Raw genomic sequence first — 14985 nt, 5'->3', positions numbered from 1 at the left:
AGTTACCAGCTAAGTATCTAATTTTTTAAATTTAATTTTACAGATATTTTAAAATGTTATACATGTGTAATATATGTATACTTTAAATTTATATATGGTAGTGGTTTAATTTATATATTTTTAATTTAATTTATATATGGTGGTAGTGGTCTAGTCACTAAGTCGTGTCCAGCTCTTGCTACCCATGGACTGTAGCCCACTGGGCTCCTCTGTCCATGGGATTTCTCAGGCAAGAATACTGAAGCAGGTTGCCATTTCCTTCTCCAGGGGATCTTCCCAACCTAAGGATTGAATCTGGGTCCCCTGCATTGCAGGCAGTCAGTCTTCTGCATTGCAGGTAGATTCTTTACCGAGTGAACCACCAGGGTAGCCCTTCATTTATAAATAAATAAATCTAATATATTTAATTTAAATATATATTAATTTATACACATCAGCACACACATAATTGTGTTACTTTCTCCATTTGGAATAGCTCTTGTTAAATGCTACAGTAGTACTGATATATTTATTTATGAAGCCTTAACCAAATGATTTACATCTGCAGGTTTGGCCGAAGGGTGAAGACCTAGGCACAGACACACTCACTTGATTTGATGCTTATTCAGTTCAGTTCAGTCGCTCAGTTGTGTCCAACTCTTTGCAGTCCCATGGTCTACAGCACACCAGGCTACCCTGTCCATCACTAACTCCCAGAGTTTACTCAAACTCATGTCCATCGCATCGGTGATGCCATCCAACCATCTTATTCTCTGTCATCCCCTTCTCTTCCCACCTTCAGTCTTTCCCAGCATCAGGGTTTTTCCTGTTGAGTTGGTTCTGTGCATCAGGTGGCCAAAGTATTGGAGTTTCAGCTTCAACATCAGTCCTTCCAGTGAATATTCAGGATTGATTTCCTTTGGGATTGACTGGTTTGATCTCCTTGCAGTCCAAGGGACTCTCAAGAGTCTTCTCCAACATCTCAGTTCAAAAGCATCAATTCTTTGACTCTCAGCTTTCTTTATAGTCCAACTCTCACATCCATAAATGACTACTGGAAAAACCATAGGTTTGACTAGATGGATCTTTGTTGGTAAAGTAACGTCTCTGCTTTTTAATATGCTGTCTAGGTTGGTCCTAGCTTTTCTTCCAAGGAGCAAGCGTCTTTTAATTTCATGGCTGTAGTCACCATCTGCAGTGATTTTGGAGCCCCCTAAAATAAAGTCTGTCACTGTTTCCATTGTTTGTTTCCCCATCTGTTTGCCATGAAGTGATGGGACCAGATGCCATAATTGTAGTTTTCTGAATGTTGAGGTTTAAGCCAACTTCTTCACTCTCCTCTTTCACTTTCATCAAGAGGCTTTTTAATTCTTCTTCACTTTCTGCCATTGATGCTTATTATTTATTAATAAAAATAATATGTGATTAAACTTTAACTAGGGTAATATCTCTGCTATACATAAATAGATACCCCAGCAACCACACATCTAAACTATAGCTAATAAGGACAAGGTTTTCTTTATTCTTTTTTTTTAAGGACAAATGTTTCTTTGTGGCTAAAATTAATGTCAGTTTTTGAACCAACTCATACTTTATGAAAAGCAGAACTACTTTAGTTGTTCCTTAACTCAGGCCATTTTTTTACCTCACTTTACACTGTTAATAAGCTTAATTATGTTTTTCAGCATCCAATATAATAAGAAAAAATTGTTACATGATACAGAGAGGCACTCTAATCTTAGTATCACCTACCAGCAAAGAAATACCAGCACACATAAGAACTCTCAAGGCAACTCTCTGTGACTATTTCATATAAGACAAATAGTCTGTCAGACTTCAATAGGTCCTATCTAAACACATATTTTATTGTATGTTATGAAGAAGGGGGAAAATAGTCATTTCTATAAAGTATCTCTCTGTACATCTGTATGTCTAGATGTATCATATCTGTTGATGGACATTTAGGCTACTTACAGATTGTAGTTTTTTTTTTTTTTTTTGCTGTTACTAACAATGCTGCAAAAAACAATTTGCCTTCTATCTTTGTAAACTAGATTTTTATAGTGTGAATTTTTAGAAGTATAATTTCTAAGTTTATGCAATACTTATTTTGACAGATACTACTAAATTTCTCCTTCAAAAGGATTTACGTTTCCATGACAGTTTTGGTTTGTCCAGATCTTTCATAACATTAGGTGTTATCAAACTTTTATTTTTGAAGTTTACAGCAAAGTCATATATATTCTTTTTCAGCTTTTTTTCCTTCATAAGTTATTACAAGATATTGAGTGTAGTTCCCTGTTCTGTATATTGGGTCCTTGTTTTCCTATTTTATGTATTTAGTGTGTATATGTTAATCCCATACTCCTAATTTATCCTCCTCCCTTTCTGCCGACCTCCCATCCCCTTTGGTAACCATAAATTTGTTTTCTATGTGTATCTGTTTCTGTTTTGTAAATGTTTATTTGTATCAAGTTTTTTAGATTCCACATATAAGTGGTACCAGATGATATCGGTCTTTGGTTTACTTCACTTAGTATGATAATCTCTAGGTCCATCTATGTTACTGCAAATGGCATTATTTCATTCTTGTTTTAATGACTGAGTAATATTTCATTTTATATATATACACCACACATTCATCCATTTTTCTGTCAGTGGACTTTCACGTTGCTTCCATGTCTTGGCTGTTGTGAATAGTGCTGCTGTGAACATTGGGATGCATGTATCTTTTCAAATGAGTTTTCTGTGGACATATGCCAAGGAGTGGGATTCTTGTATCATATGAAAACTCTATTCTTAATTTTTTAAAGAACTTCCATACTGTTCTCCTAGTGGCTACACCAATATACATCCCAACCAACAGTGTAAGAGGGTTCCTTTTTCTCCAAATCCTCTCCAGCATTTATTATTTGTAGACCTTTTGATGAAGCCCATTCTGACCAGTGTGAGGTGATACCTCATTGTAGTTTGGATTTGCATTTTTCTAATGATTAACTATATTGAGCATCTTTTTATGTGCTTTTTGGCCATCTGTATGTCTTTTTTGGAAAAAAGTCTGTTTAGGTCTTCTGCCCATTTTTTGATTGGATTGTTTTTTGATATTAAGCTATATGAGTTGTTTGTATATTTTGGAAATTAACCTCTTATTGGTCATAGTTTGTGGATATTTTCTCCCAGTTCATAGTTTGTCTCTGTTTTGTTTATGGTTTCCATCGCTGTGCAGAAGTTTAATTAGGTCCCATTTGTTTATTTTTCTTTTCATTTCCATTACTGTAGGAGACAGATCCAAGAAAATATTGCTACAATTTATGTCAATGAGTATTCTGCTTATGTTTCCCTCTAGGAAACATTTAGGTTTTAGATTTAGATCATTACTCCATTTTGATTTTATTTTTGTATATGATGTTAGTCATCAAACTCTTTGTCAATTTGACATGTGAAAAAAGGGTATCTCATTTTAATTTCCAATTGTGCAAAGGCTTGAGCATTTATATTTTTCTGTGAATTGTCTTATGTCCTCTGCTCAGTTTTAGAAAAAATTTATTTGTATTTTTAATTGAAGGATAATTGCTTTATAGAATTTTGTTGTTTTCTGTCAAATCGCAACATGAATCAGCCATAGGTATACATATATCGCCTCCCTTTTGACCCTCCCTCCCATCTCCCTCCCCATCCCACCCATCTAGGTTGATACAGAGCCCCTGTTTGAATTTCCTGAGCCATACAGCAAATTCCCGTTGGCTATCTATTTTACATATAGTAATGTAAGTTTCCGTGTTACTCTGTCCATACATCTCACCCTCTCCTCCCCTCTCCTCATGTCCATAAGTCAATTATCTATGTCTGTTTCTCCACTGCTGCCCTGCAAATAAATTCTTCAGTACTGTTTTTCTAGATTCCATGTATATGCATTAGTACACAATATTAATTTTTCTCTTTGTGATTTACTTCATGCTGTATATAGACTCTAGGTTCATCCACCTCATTAGAACTGACTCAAATGCATTCCTTTTTATGGCTGAGTAATATTCCATTGCATATATGTACCACAGCTTCTTTATCCATTCATGTGTTGATGGACATCTAGGTTGCTTCCATGTTCTAGCTATTGTAAATAGCACTGCAGTGAACAGTGGGATACATGTGTCTTTTCAGTTTGGATTTCTTCAGGATATATGCCTAGCAGTGGGATTGCTGGGCATATGGTGGTCTTATTCCTAGTTTTTTAAGGAATCTCCATATCGTGTTCCGTAGTGGCTATATCAATTTACCTTCTTACCAACAATGCAAGAACATTCCTTTTCTCCATACCCTCTCCAGCATTTATTGTTTGTAGACTTTCTGATGATGACCATTCTGACTGGTGTGAGGTGATAGCTCATTGTAGTTTTTTTTTTTTTTTTTAATTTTATTTAATTTTTAAACTTTACATAATTGTATTAGTTTTGCCAAATATCAAAATGAATCCACCACAGGTATACATGTGTTCCCCATCCTAGCATTTCTTTAACAATAAGCGATGTTGAGCATCTTTTCACATGTTTGTTAGCTGTCTGTATGTCTTCTTTGGAGAAATGTCTGTTTAGGCCTTTTCCCACTTTTTGATTGGGCTGTTTGTGTTTTTGGTTCTGAGTTGTATGAGCTGCTTGTATATTTTGGAAATTAATACTTTGTTGTTTCATTTGCTATTTTCTCCCATTCTGAGGGTTGTCTTTTCACCTTGCTTATAGTTTCCTTTGCTGTGCAAAAGCTTTTAAGTTTAATCAGGTCTCACTTGTTTACTTTTGATTTTATTTCCATTACTCTAGAAGGTGGATTATAGAGGATCTTGCTTTGATTTATGTCATTGAATGTTGTGGCTATGCTTTCCTCTAGAGTTTTATTTTCTGGTCTTATATTTAGGTCTTTAATCAATTTTGAGTTTATCTTTGTATATGGTGTTAGGAAGTGTTCTAATTTCATTTTTTTTACATGTAGCTGTCCAGTTTTCCCAGCACTATTTGTTGAAGAGGCTGTCTTTGCCCCATTGTATGTTCTTGCCTCCTTTCTCAAAAATAAGGTACCCATAGGTACATGGGTTTATTTCTGGGCTTTCTATCTTGTTCCAGTGGTCTACATTTCTGTTTTTGTGCTAGTACCATACTGTTTTGATGACTGTAGCTTTGTAGTATAATCTGAGGTCAGGAAGGTTGATTCCTCCAGGTCCATTCTTCTTTCTCTAGAATCTTTTGGCTTTTCAGGGTCTTTTGTGTTTCCATATGAATTGTGAAATTTTTTGTTCTAGTTCTGTGAAAAATTTTATTGGTAAATTCATATGGACGACATTAAATTGTAGACTGCATTTGGTAGTATAGTCATTTTCACAATATTGATTCTTCCTACCCAGGAACATGGAAAACTCTCCGTCTATTTATGTCATCTTTGATTTCTTTCATCAGTGTCTTATAATTTTAGGTGTATATTTCTTTTGTTTCCTTAGGTAAGTTTATTCCTAAATATTTTATTCTTTTTGTTGCAGTGATGAATGGGATTGATTCCTGAATTTGTTTTCCTGATTTTTCATTGTTAGTATATAGAGATGCAAGTGATTTCTGTGTATTGATTTTGTATCCTGCAACTTTACTAGGTAGACGCTTTACTGTCTGAGCTACCAGGGAAGCCCCAAATTCACTGATTAGCTCTAGTAATTTTCTGAAACTATCTTTAGGGTTTTCCATGTATAGTAGCATGTCATCTGCAAACAGTGAGAGCTTTGCTTCTTCTTTTCTGATCTGGATTCCTTTTATTTCTTTTTCTTCTCTGATTGCTATAGCTAGGAATTCCAAAACGATGTTGAGTAATAGTGGCGAAAGTGGACACCCTTGTCTTGTTCCTGATCTTAGAGGGAATGCTTTCAGTTTTTCACTATTAAGAATAATGTTTGCTGTAGGCTTATCATATATGGCTTTTACTATGTTGAGGTAGGTACCTTCTATGCTCATTGTTTGAAGAGTTTTAATCATAAATGGGTGCTGAATTTTGTCAAAGGCATTTTCTGCATCTAAGATTATCATATGGTTTTTATCTTTCAATTGGTTTATATGGTGTATCACATTGATTGATTTGCATACATTGAAGAATCCTTGCAACTCTGGAATAAACCCAACTTGATCATGGTGTATGAGCTTTTAAATGTGTTGCTGAATTCTGTTTGCTAAAATTTTGTTGAGTATTTTTGCATCTATGTTCATCAGTGATATTGGCCTGTAGTTTTCTTTTTCTGTGTTGTTTTGTCTACTTTTGGTATCAGGGTGATGGTAGCCTGTGGAATGGATTTGGAAGGGTTCCTTCCTCTGCAATTTTCTGAAAGAGTTTTAGAAAGATATTCATTATTTCTTCTCTGAATGTTTGATAGCATTCTCCTGTGAAACCATCTGCTCCTGGGCTTTTGTTTTTTGGGGGATACTTGTTCACAGCTTCAATTTCAGTGCTTGTAATTTGATTTTTCATAATTTCTATTTTCTTTTTGGATCAGTCTCAGACGATTGAACTTTTCTAAGAATCTGTCCATTTCTTCCAGGTTATCCATTTTATTGCCATGTTTTTGTTCATAATAGTCTCTTATGATCCTTGGTACTTCTGCATTGTCTGTTGTAACCTCTCCTTTTTCATTTCTAATTTTGTTGATTTGATTCTTCTCTCTCTTTTGTTCTTGATGAGTCTGGCTAAATGTTTGTCAACTATGTTTATCTTCTGAAAGAACCATCTTTTAGTTTTATTAATCTTTACTGTTGTTTCTTTCATTTCTTTTACATGTATTTCTGCTCTGATCTTTTTGATTTCTTTCCTTCTGCTAATTTTGGGGGGTGGGGTTTGCTCTTTTTCCAGTTCTTTCAGGTATAAAGTTAGGTTGTCTACTTGATGTTTTTCTTGTTTCTTAAGGTAGGATTGTATTGCTATAAACTTCCCTCTTAGCCCTGCTTTTGCTGCTTCCCATAGGTTTTGAGTTGTGTTTTCATTGTCATTGGTTTCTAGAAATTTTTTTATTTCCCTTTTGGTTTCTTCAGTAACCTGTTGATTATTTAGAAATGTATTGTTTAATCTCCATATGATTGTGTTTTTTTACAGTTTTTTCTTGTAATTGATATCTAGTCTGATAGCATTGTGGTCAGAAAACATGCTTGATATGGTTTCAATTTTTCTTCAATTTACTGAGGTTTGATTCGTGAGCCAAGATGTGGTCTGTTGTGGAGAATGTTCCATGTGTAGTTGAGAAGAAGGTGTATTCTTCTGCATTTGGGTGGAATGCTCTGAAGATATCAGTGAGATTCATCTATCTAATGTATCATTTAAGGCTTGTGTTTCCTTATTAATTTTCTGTTTTGATGATCTGTCCATTGATGTGAGTGGGGTGTTGACCTCTCCTACTATTATTGTGTTACTGCCAATTTCTCCTTTTATGTCTGTTAGTGTCTGTCTTATGTACTGAGGTGCTCCTATGTTGGGTGCATAGATATGTACAGTTGTTATGTCTCCCTCTTGGATTGATCCCTTGGTCATTATGTAGTGTCCTTCCTTATCTCTTGTAGTATTCTTTACTTTAAGGTCTATTTTGTCTGATACGAGGATTGCTACTCCAGCTTTCTTTTGCTTTCTATTTGCATGGAATATATTTTTCCTTCCTCTCAGTTTCAGTCTATATGTGTCTTTAAGTCAGAAGTGGATTTCTTGTAGACAGCATATATATGGGTCTTTGTATCCATTTGGCCAATTTGTGTCTTTCAGTTGGAGCATTTAATCCATTTATGCTTAAAGTAATTATTGATATATATGTTTCTGTTGCCATTTTCTTAATTCTTTGGGGTTTGATTTTGTAGATCTTTTTTTCCTCTTGTATTTCTTGACTATATAAGTCCCTTTAACACTTGTTGTAAAGCTGATTTGGTGGTACCGAATTCTCTTAACTTTTGCTTGTCTGAATAGCTTTTGATTTCTCCATCAGTTTTGAATGAGATCCTTGTCGGGTAGTGTAAACTTGGTTGTAGATTTTTCCCTTTCGGTACTTTAAATATAATCCAGCCATTCCCTTCTGGCCTGCAGAGTTTCTGATGAAAGATCAGCTGTGAAAAATATGGGGTATCCCTTGTATGTAACTTATTGCTTTTCCTTTGTTGCTTTTAATATTCTTTGTATTTAATCTTTGTTACTTTGATTAGTGTGTGTCTTGGCATGTTTCTCCTTGGGTTTATCTTGTATGGAACTCTTTCCCACTCTTGGGCTTAATTGACTATTTCGTTTTCCATGTTGGGGAATTTTCAACTATAACCTCTTCAAAAATTTTCTCATACCATCTCTTTTTCTCTTCTTCTTCTGGGACCCCTATAATTCAGTGTTGGTGTGTTTGATATTGTCCCCGAGGTCTCTGAGAATTTCCTCAGTTCTTTGCATTCTTTTTACTTTATTCTGCTCTTCAGAAGTTATTTCCACCATTTTATCTTCCAGCTCACTGATTCATTCTTCTTCTTTAGATATTCTGCTGTTGATTCCTTCTAGAATATTTTTAATCTCATTAATTGTGTTGTTTGTATGTTTACTCTTTAATTCTTCTAGGTCTTTGTTAATTGATTCTTGCATTTTCTCCATTCTGTTTTCAAGGGTTTTGATCATCTTTACTATCATTATTCTGAATTATTTTTCAGGTAGTTTGCCTATTTCCTCTTCATTTATTTGGACTTCTGTGTTTCTAGCTTATTCCCTCATTTGTGCAGTATTTCTCTACCTTTACATTATTATTTATTTTTAATTTATTGTGTTTGAGGTCTCCTTTCCCCAGGCTTTAAGGTTGAATTCTTCCTTCTTTTTGGTTTCTGCCCTCTTCAGGTTGGTCCAGTGGTTTGTGTAAGCTTTGTATATGGTGAGATTTGTGCTAAGTTTTTTTTTGTGTTTCTTCTGATGAGCAAGGTTGAGTAGGTGGTAATCCTGTCTGCTGACGATTGGGTTTGTATTTTTGTTTTGGTTGTTTGAATGAGGTGTCCTGCACAGGGTGCTACTGGTGGTTGGGTTATACCTGGTCTTGTATTCAAGTGGTTTCCTTTGTGTGTGTTCTCACTATTTGATACTCCCTATGGTTAGTTCTCTGGTAGTCTAGGGTTGGAGTTAGTGCTCCCACTCCAAAGGCTCAGGGCTTGATCTCTGTTCAGAAATGAAGATTCCACAAGTGGTTTGTTATGGCATTATGTGTTAGATTAAAACAAATACCCCAATATGAGAAACCAAAGGTGAACCCCAGACAAATGGCAGTTACAAAATCAGGCAAATAATAATTAAAATAATGGAATATACACATATGCATATACATCCATTAGCAAAATCAAAACAGTCCAACAAAAATAAAATACAATAGATTGACACAGTGAACAGAGCAATCCAAAAGTTATATCTACCAGTTAAGAACAAAACAAACTATAGCACAAACTGGAAAACAAAACTAAAGTAAGGTGCCAAATGAGGAATAAAGCAATGAAAACAAAACTAACAAATATGTTGTGAGGAAAGGAAAGAAAGAAAAGAAAAAAAGAATAGATATGAAAAGTTAAATATAGCTTTAGAAAGATTTACATACATTGAAGATTAACTGCAAGAGTAAAGGAACAGTAGGAAAAGCAAACAAAGGAGTAAATGTAGAAAAAAATAATAGGTTTTTAAAAGTTAAAAATTAAAATTAGAAAAAAAGGTAGAGGAAAGGAAGAAAAAAAGGAAAACTCTGTAGAACTGCAAAAGCCCAACATAGAGGCAGAGGTTTATAACAATAAAAAGTGTGATTGAAAAAAAAAAACCAACTTAAAAGCTTAATTAGATTTCATAGTGCCATTAAAATCATAACTACAACAGAGGTGGGAAAAAATAAAAGAAAAATCCAAAAGAAACTACAGAAGTCAAAACATAAGAATAATAAATGTTTTTCTTGAATCACTTCTGTCAGGGTCCAGTCACAGTCCCCCTTACCCACCTAGGGTACCTTCCAACACTGTGCTGGTCTCTGGACCTGCTGTTGGGGCAGCTCAGATTCTAATCTGGTCTTACTTCTGTGTGTTCTTGCCTCCATTTTCCACAGCTATCAGAACTAGTGTGTTTTCTTTTGTGGGAGCTCTCAATGTCCTTTTACATATTCCGTAGACACAAAGTCTGCCTAGTTGATCATGTGGATTTAATCTGCAGCTTGTACAGCTGGTGGGAAGGTTTTGGGTCTTCTTCCTTAGCCATATTGCCCCTGGGTTTCATTTGTGATTTATTTCCACCTCTGCATGTGGTTTGTCCACAGGGGTTTGCTCCTTAGGCTGCCCTGGAGGACTTGGGTTTACCCCTGTGAGGGCCAGGTGTGGAGGTGGTGCAGCTGCTTGGGTCGCAGGGTTTCTGGCAGCACCAGGTACTCAGAGGAGTTGGCGACTAGGGCAGCAGGAAATATAGTGCTTCTAAAGAAGGGTATGGAAACCAGTAATGGCCAGTACACTCTAGTGTTCTTGCCTGGGGAATGCCCCCTGACAGAAGCCTGGCAGGCCACAGTGCACAAGGTCACAATGAGTTGAACACGATGGAAATGACCCCACGTGCATAGATGGGAAGACTTTTTTTTTGCTTGTGGCAGCTCTCCCTCAGTGAAGGTTGAGCGTGAAGGTGGCACAGCTACTTGGGTCTCTGGGACCCTGGTGGCACCAAGTCTGCAGGGACACGGACTACCTCAGCCACAGGAGTTATGGCCCTATCAGAGTCTTTTTTCGAGCCTCTGGTAGTTGGCGATCAGAAGCCTTTTTGGCTAGTCTTTCTCCATAGCTCCACCTGTTCAGGCCCTTAGAGGGCTCCCTTTTGGGGTATTTATTTGTTGATCAGCATGTCAAGGACATAGAAGGCCCCCCCTGGCTGGGGTCCTACTCTGTAGATTGGTGTGTCCAGCACTTAAACAGGCACCCTGGGTGGAGTCCTACTCTGTTCCATGCATCAGTCACTTAAAGGAGTGCCCTGGGTGTGGTCCTAGTCTGTAGTTCGGTGCGTCAGGTGCTTGATGGGCCAGTCTGTTGTCAGCTGCTGTTGGCATGTGTGGAGAGAGAGGCTATTGTGATGGCTACACCCCCTAGTTTGACTTAGCAGTGTCAACTTGCTTCCATGGCTGCCTGGCTTTCCTCCACAGTCATTTCCTACCACAGTCTCATCCCTCACATCCCCTCGGTCCATCTGTCTGCAGTGAACAACAGCTCTCACCCGGGGATTGCTCCACAATCCCTAAGCTCCAGCTCCCAGCTGCTGCACCTTCTAGGGCACCTGCTTCCCTATCCGGGGTACATATGGCTGCGGCGAGGACTTCTGATTCTCATTGTATTTAGGTTGCCACATATCAGCTGTTTCACTCTCAGCCTTAAATATTTCTCCTCTGACTCAGACAATTGCCCTGATGTGGAGATCATACCCCTGCTTCAGTTCCCCCACCCACCGAGGGCTGGTCCAGGCCTAGTACCACTCCTGTTTTTCCCCCTAGTTCCTTCACCCTACCAAGTTTTGCATGGTTCTATATGTTCTTTTCCGCTGGTCTGGTACTCCTGTCCGCTCTCAGCTGGTGTTGTGCACGCACTTGTGTGTCTGAAGATACATTCCTGATGTATCCGTGGAGGGAGAAGTACTCCATGTCCACCTTCTGCTCTGCCGCCTTGTTCTCTCTGTTCAGTTTTGTCTTTTTTTGTTGTATGTTGAGACTATGCATTTTTCGATTTTTTTCCTTTTGTTGTTTATGTTTGTAAATGATTTTTCCTCTACTGACAAGCTTCTAAAAGGAATTAGGGACTCCCTCAGTGGTCCAGTGGTTAAGAATACCCTTGCCAGTGCAGGGGACACAGGTTCAATTCCTGCTCTGGGAAGCCGAGAGGCAACTGAGCCCATGTGCTGTAACTACTTAGCCTGCACTCTATACTCCACATGCCTCAACTACTGGGCTTACGTGCCCCAACTACTCAAGTCTGAGTGCTCTAGGGCCCATGTACTGCAACAAGAGAAGCCACTGCAATAAGAAGCCTGCACACTGAACTGGAGAAAAGCCGGTGTGCAGCAATGAAGACCCAGGGTAGCCAAAAATAAATAAATACATAAAAACTTAAAAAATAAATAAATAAAAGGAATCAGATTCAAATGTAAGGGAGCAAGGGTGCTTTGTGGCATATTGGAAATGCACTATATAGCTGGTCCTTAATTTCCTTGGGTTCTGCATCTGCAGAATCAACCAGTTGTAGATCTAAAAAAATCCATAAAGTTCCAAACAGCAAAATGTGAATTGCCACAGGCTGTTAACTGTTTATATAGTATTTGCATTATATTTAGGACTATTTAAATGGCAACACACTTCCAGTATTCTTGCCTGGAAAATCCCGTGGATGGAGGAACCTGGGAGGCTGTAGTCCATGGGGTCACAGTCGGACATGACTGTGCGACTTCACTTTCACTTTCTTTTTACATAGCATTTATATTAGGTATTGTAAGTAATCTAAGTGAAAGTGCTCAGGGCTTAGTTGCTCAGTCATGTCAGCCTCTTTGTGACTGTGTGGACTGTAGCCTGCTTCTGTCCATGGATTTCTCCAGGCAAGAGTACTGAAGTGGGTAGCCATTCCCTTCTCCAGAAAATCTTCCTGACCAAGGAGTCAAACTCTGGTGTCCTGCATTGCAAGCAGATTCTTTACTGTCTGAGCCACCAGGATGATTTAAAGTATATGGGAGGATGTGCACAGGTTATCTGCAAATATGCAGGACTTAATTTTGGTACCCTGGGGTGGGGGTGTTAGGGAATCAATTCCCCATAGGTATGGAGGGCCAACTATATTTTGATCTGGTAGTGATTATTACATGAGTGAATACTTGTGTAAAATTGTATTGAGATTTAATACAAATTTAAGATAGCAAACTTTGCAGTGTCATATATAAAAACTTTTAAAACTGAGATTTAGAACCATATCTCAAAGATGTCTTTAAGATATCTTTGATATCTCACATTTGAACTTCTCTGAAATTAATATGCTTCTTAATGTTGTTGACATGTCATAGTTTAATTGGCAGCATTTTATCTTGATTACAGGTTCAAAAAATAATAGTGCATTCTGTTGTTTAATTCAAGATAATCTACTATAAGCCAGGCCCTATAAACAAGATAAAAAAATTGTTTTCTGGGTTCTTGTTTCAAAAGTCATTACCTTGAAAATAATTTTTTTTAAAGGATCAGTTTTTTCTAATATTTTTATGGTTTTGTTTCTTTATTTAAGTCTGCTTTGTTTTTATAGGTTTCTGTTAAATTTTGGTACTGTTAGTTTTTACCTTGGATACAATGCAATGCAGGATTTTTTCCCTACTATGTCCATGAAGCCAAATCCTCAGTGTGATGACAGAAACTGTAGGAAGCAGCAGAAGGAATATAAGGTATATGTCAATGTGTCACAATGCATGAGAGATCATATTGCATAGGACAAAAACTTGAAAAAGAAGAAGTAATTATTTAGACTTGGAATACAAGATAAATGGATTCTGGATTTTTAAAGTTCTAATTTATTCACCATGCTTTAAAAATGAAAATTTTGTTCAAAGTCCTTTCTTGTTTTTTGTAAGATAAAAAGCTTGTCTGAATTCTGTTTTTAAATTTTAATTTTTTAAGCTAAAATATTGTTGACACACATATTATGCTAGTTTCAGGTATACCACGTAATGATCTTACATTTGCATACATTATCAAATGATCACTGTGAGAAGTCTAGTTATCATCTCTTCCTATGAAAAGTTATTAAAATATTATTGACTATATTCCCTATGCTGTAAATTGTATTTCTGTGACTTATTATATAATTATAGGTTTAGACCTTTTTGTTCACGTCACTTATTTTGCACCCCCACGTCTCCTATGGCAACATTATTTGTTCTCTGTATCTGTGAGTCTGTTTTCCTTTTGTTTTGTTTTTAGGTCCTTTATTTAAGTGAGATTATATGGTATTTATCTTTGGTTGTCTGACTTATTTCATTGAACATAATGCCTTGTAGTTCTATCCATGCCTTGTAGTTGCAGATAGTAAATTTTTTTATGTCTGAGTCATATTCCATTGTACATATGTACCACACCTTTATCCAGTTATCTATTGATAGACATTTAGGTAACTTCCATGTTTTAGCTGTTATAAATAATGCTGCAGTGAACATTGGATTATATATCTTTTGAGTGTTTTTGTTTTCATTTAAAAAAAAAAAAAACCCAGAAGTGAAATTGCTAGATCACATGATAGTTGTGTTTTTAATTTTTTGAGACACCTCCATACTGTTTTCCAATGATTGCACCAGTTTACAATCCTGCTAACAGTGCACAAGGTTTGCCTTTTTTCCACGTCCTTGCTAACACTTGTTATTTGTTGTCTTCTTGATGGTAGCCATTCTGACAAGTGTTATCTCATTGTGGTTTTCATTCACATTTCCCTGATGATTAGTGATACATGTCTGCTGGATCTCTCTATGTATTCCGTAAGGTCTCTGTATGTAGACCTTAGAAAAAGTGTGTCTGAATTCTTGATTCTGATCAAGTCTGAATGATGCTTCAGAGAACTGAGAATGAGTAAAAATACCGAAACTGTTTGATTTCTACAGAAAAAGGTAGCAGCACTGCCCAAACAGGAGGTAATTCAAGAAGAAGGAGACATAATACATGAAGACAATGAGTGGGGTAGGAATTGTTTTATAAATTGAAATGGCAGCAAAAAACCATTCTTTTATGGGAGGGAATCTAATTATAATTAAGATTATACAAGTTTTGAATGATTATTGCTCATTAAGCTCCTTGAAAGCGGTTTTAAGATTTAAGTTTAACTTTACAGGTATTGAGCTGGTATCTGAGATTTCAGAAGAGGAACTGAAAAAATCTTCAGGTCCAATCCCTGACTTACCTGAAGGAATTATAGTGGCATATACAGTTCCCCAAAAGGTACATCTAAAATCTGGTTTACCATAAGAAGATAA

The 14985-nt window shown here is 36.6% G+C and overlaps 1 protein-coding gene across 2 annotated transcripts in view; it reads left to right on the top strand.

Moving 5' to 3' along the window:
• Positions 1 to 14985, top strand: part of UBA5 (ubiquitin like modifier activating enzyme 5) — a 32894-nt gene that overhangs the window by 15236 nt on the left and 2673 nt on the right. For both annotated transcript variants that reach the window (XM_019962392.2, XM_070771527.1), the window contains exons 9-11: positions 13275 to 13410; positions 14617 to 14692; positions 14844 to 14950. In XM_019962392.2, coding sequence (XP_019817951.2) covers positions 13275 to 13410; positions 14617 to 14692; positions 14844 to 14950 — 319 coding nt within the window. The remainder of the gene's footprint in view (positions 1 to 13274; positions 13411 to 14616; positions 14693 to 14843; positions 14951 to 14985) is intronic.

The sequence above is a fragment of the Bos indicus genome, chromosome 1 (genome assembly GCF_029378745.1).
Source record: "Bos indicus isolate NIAB-ARS_2022 breed Sahiwal x Tharparkar chromosome 1, NIAB-ARS_B.indTharparkar_mat_pri_1.0, whole genome shotgun sequence".
Lineage (NCBI taxonomy): Eukaryota > Metazoa > Chordata > Mammalia > Artiodactyla > Bovidae > Bos > Bos indicus.
The sequence above is the reverse complement of the archived record's forward strand: the minus strand, read 5'-3'. Positions and strand labels throughout refer to the sequence as shown.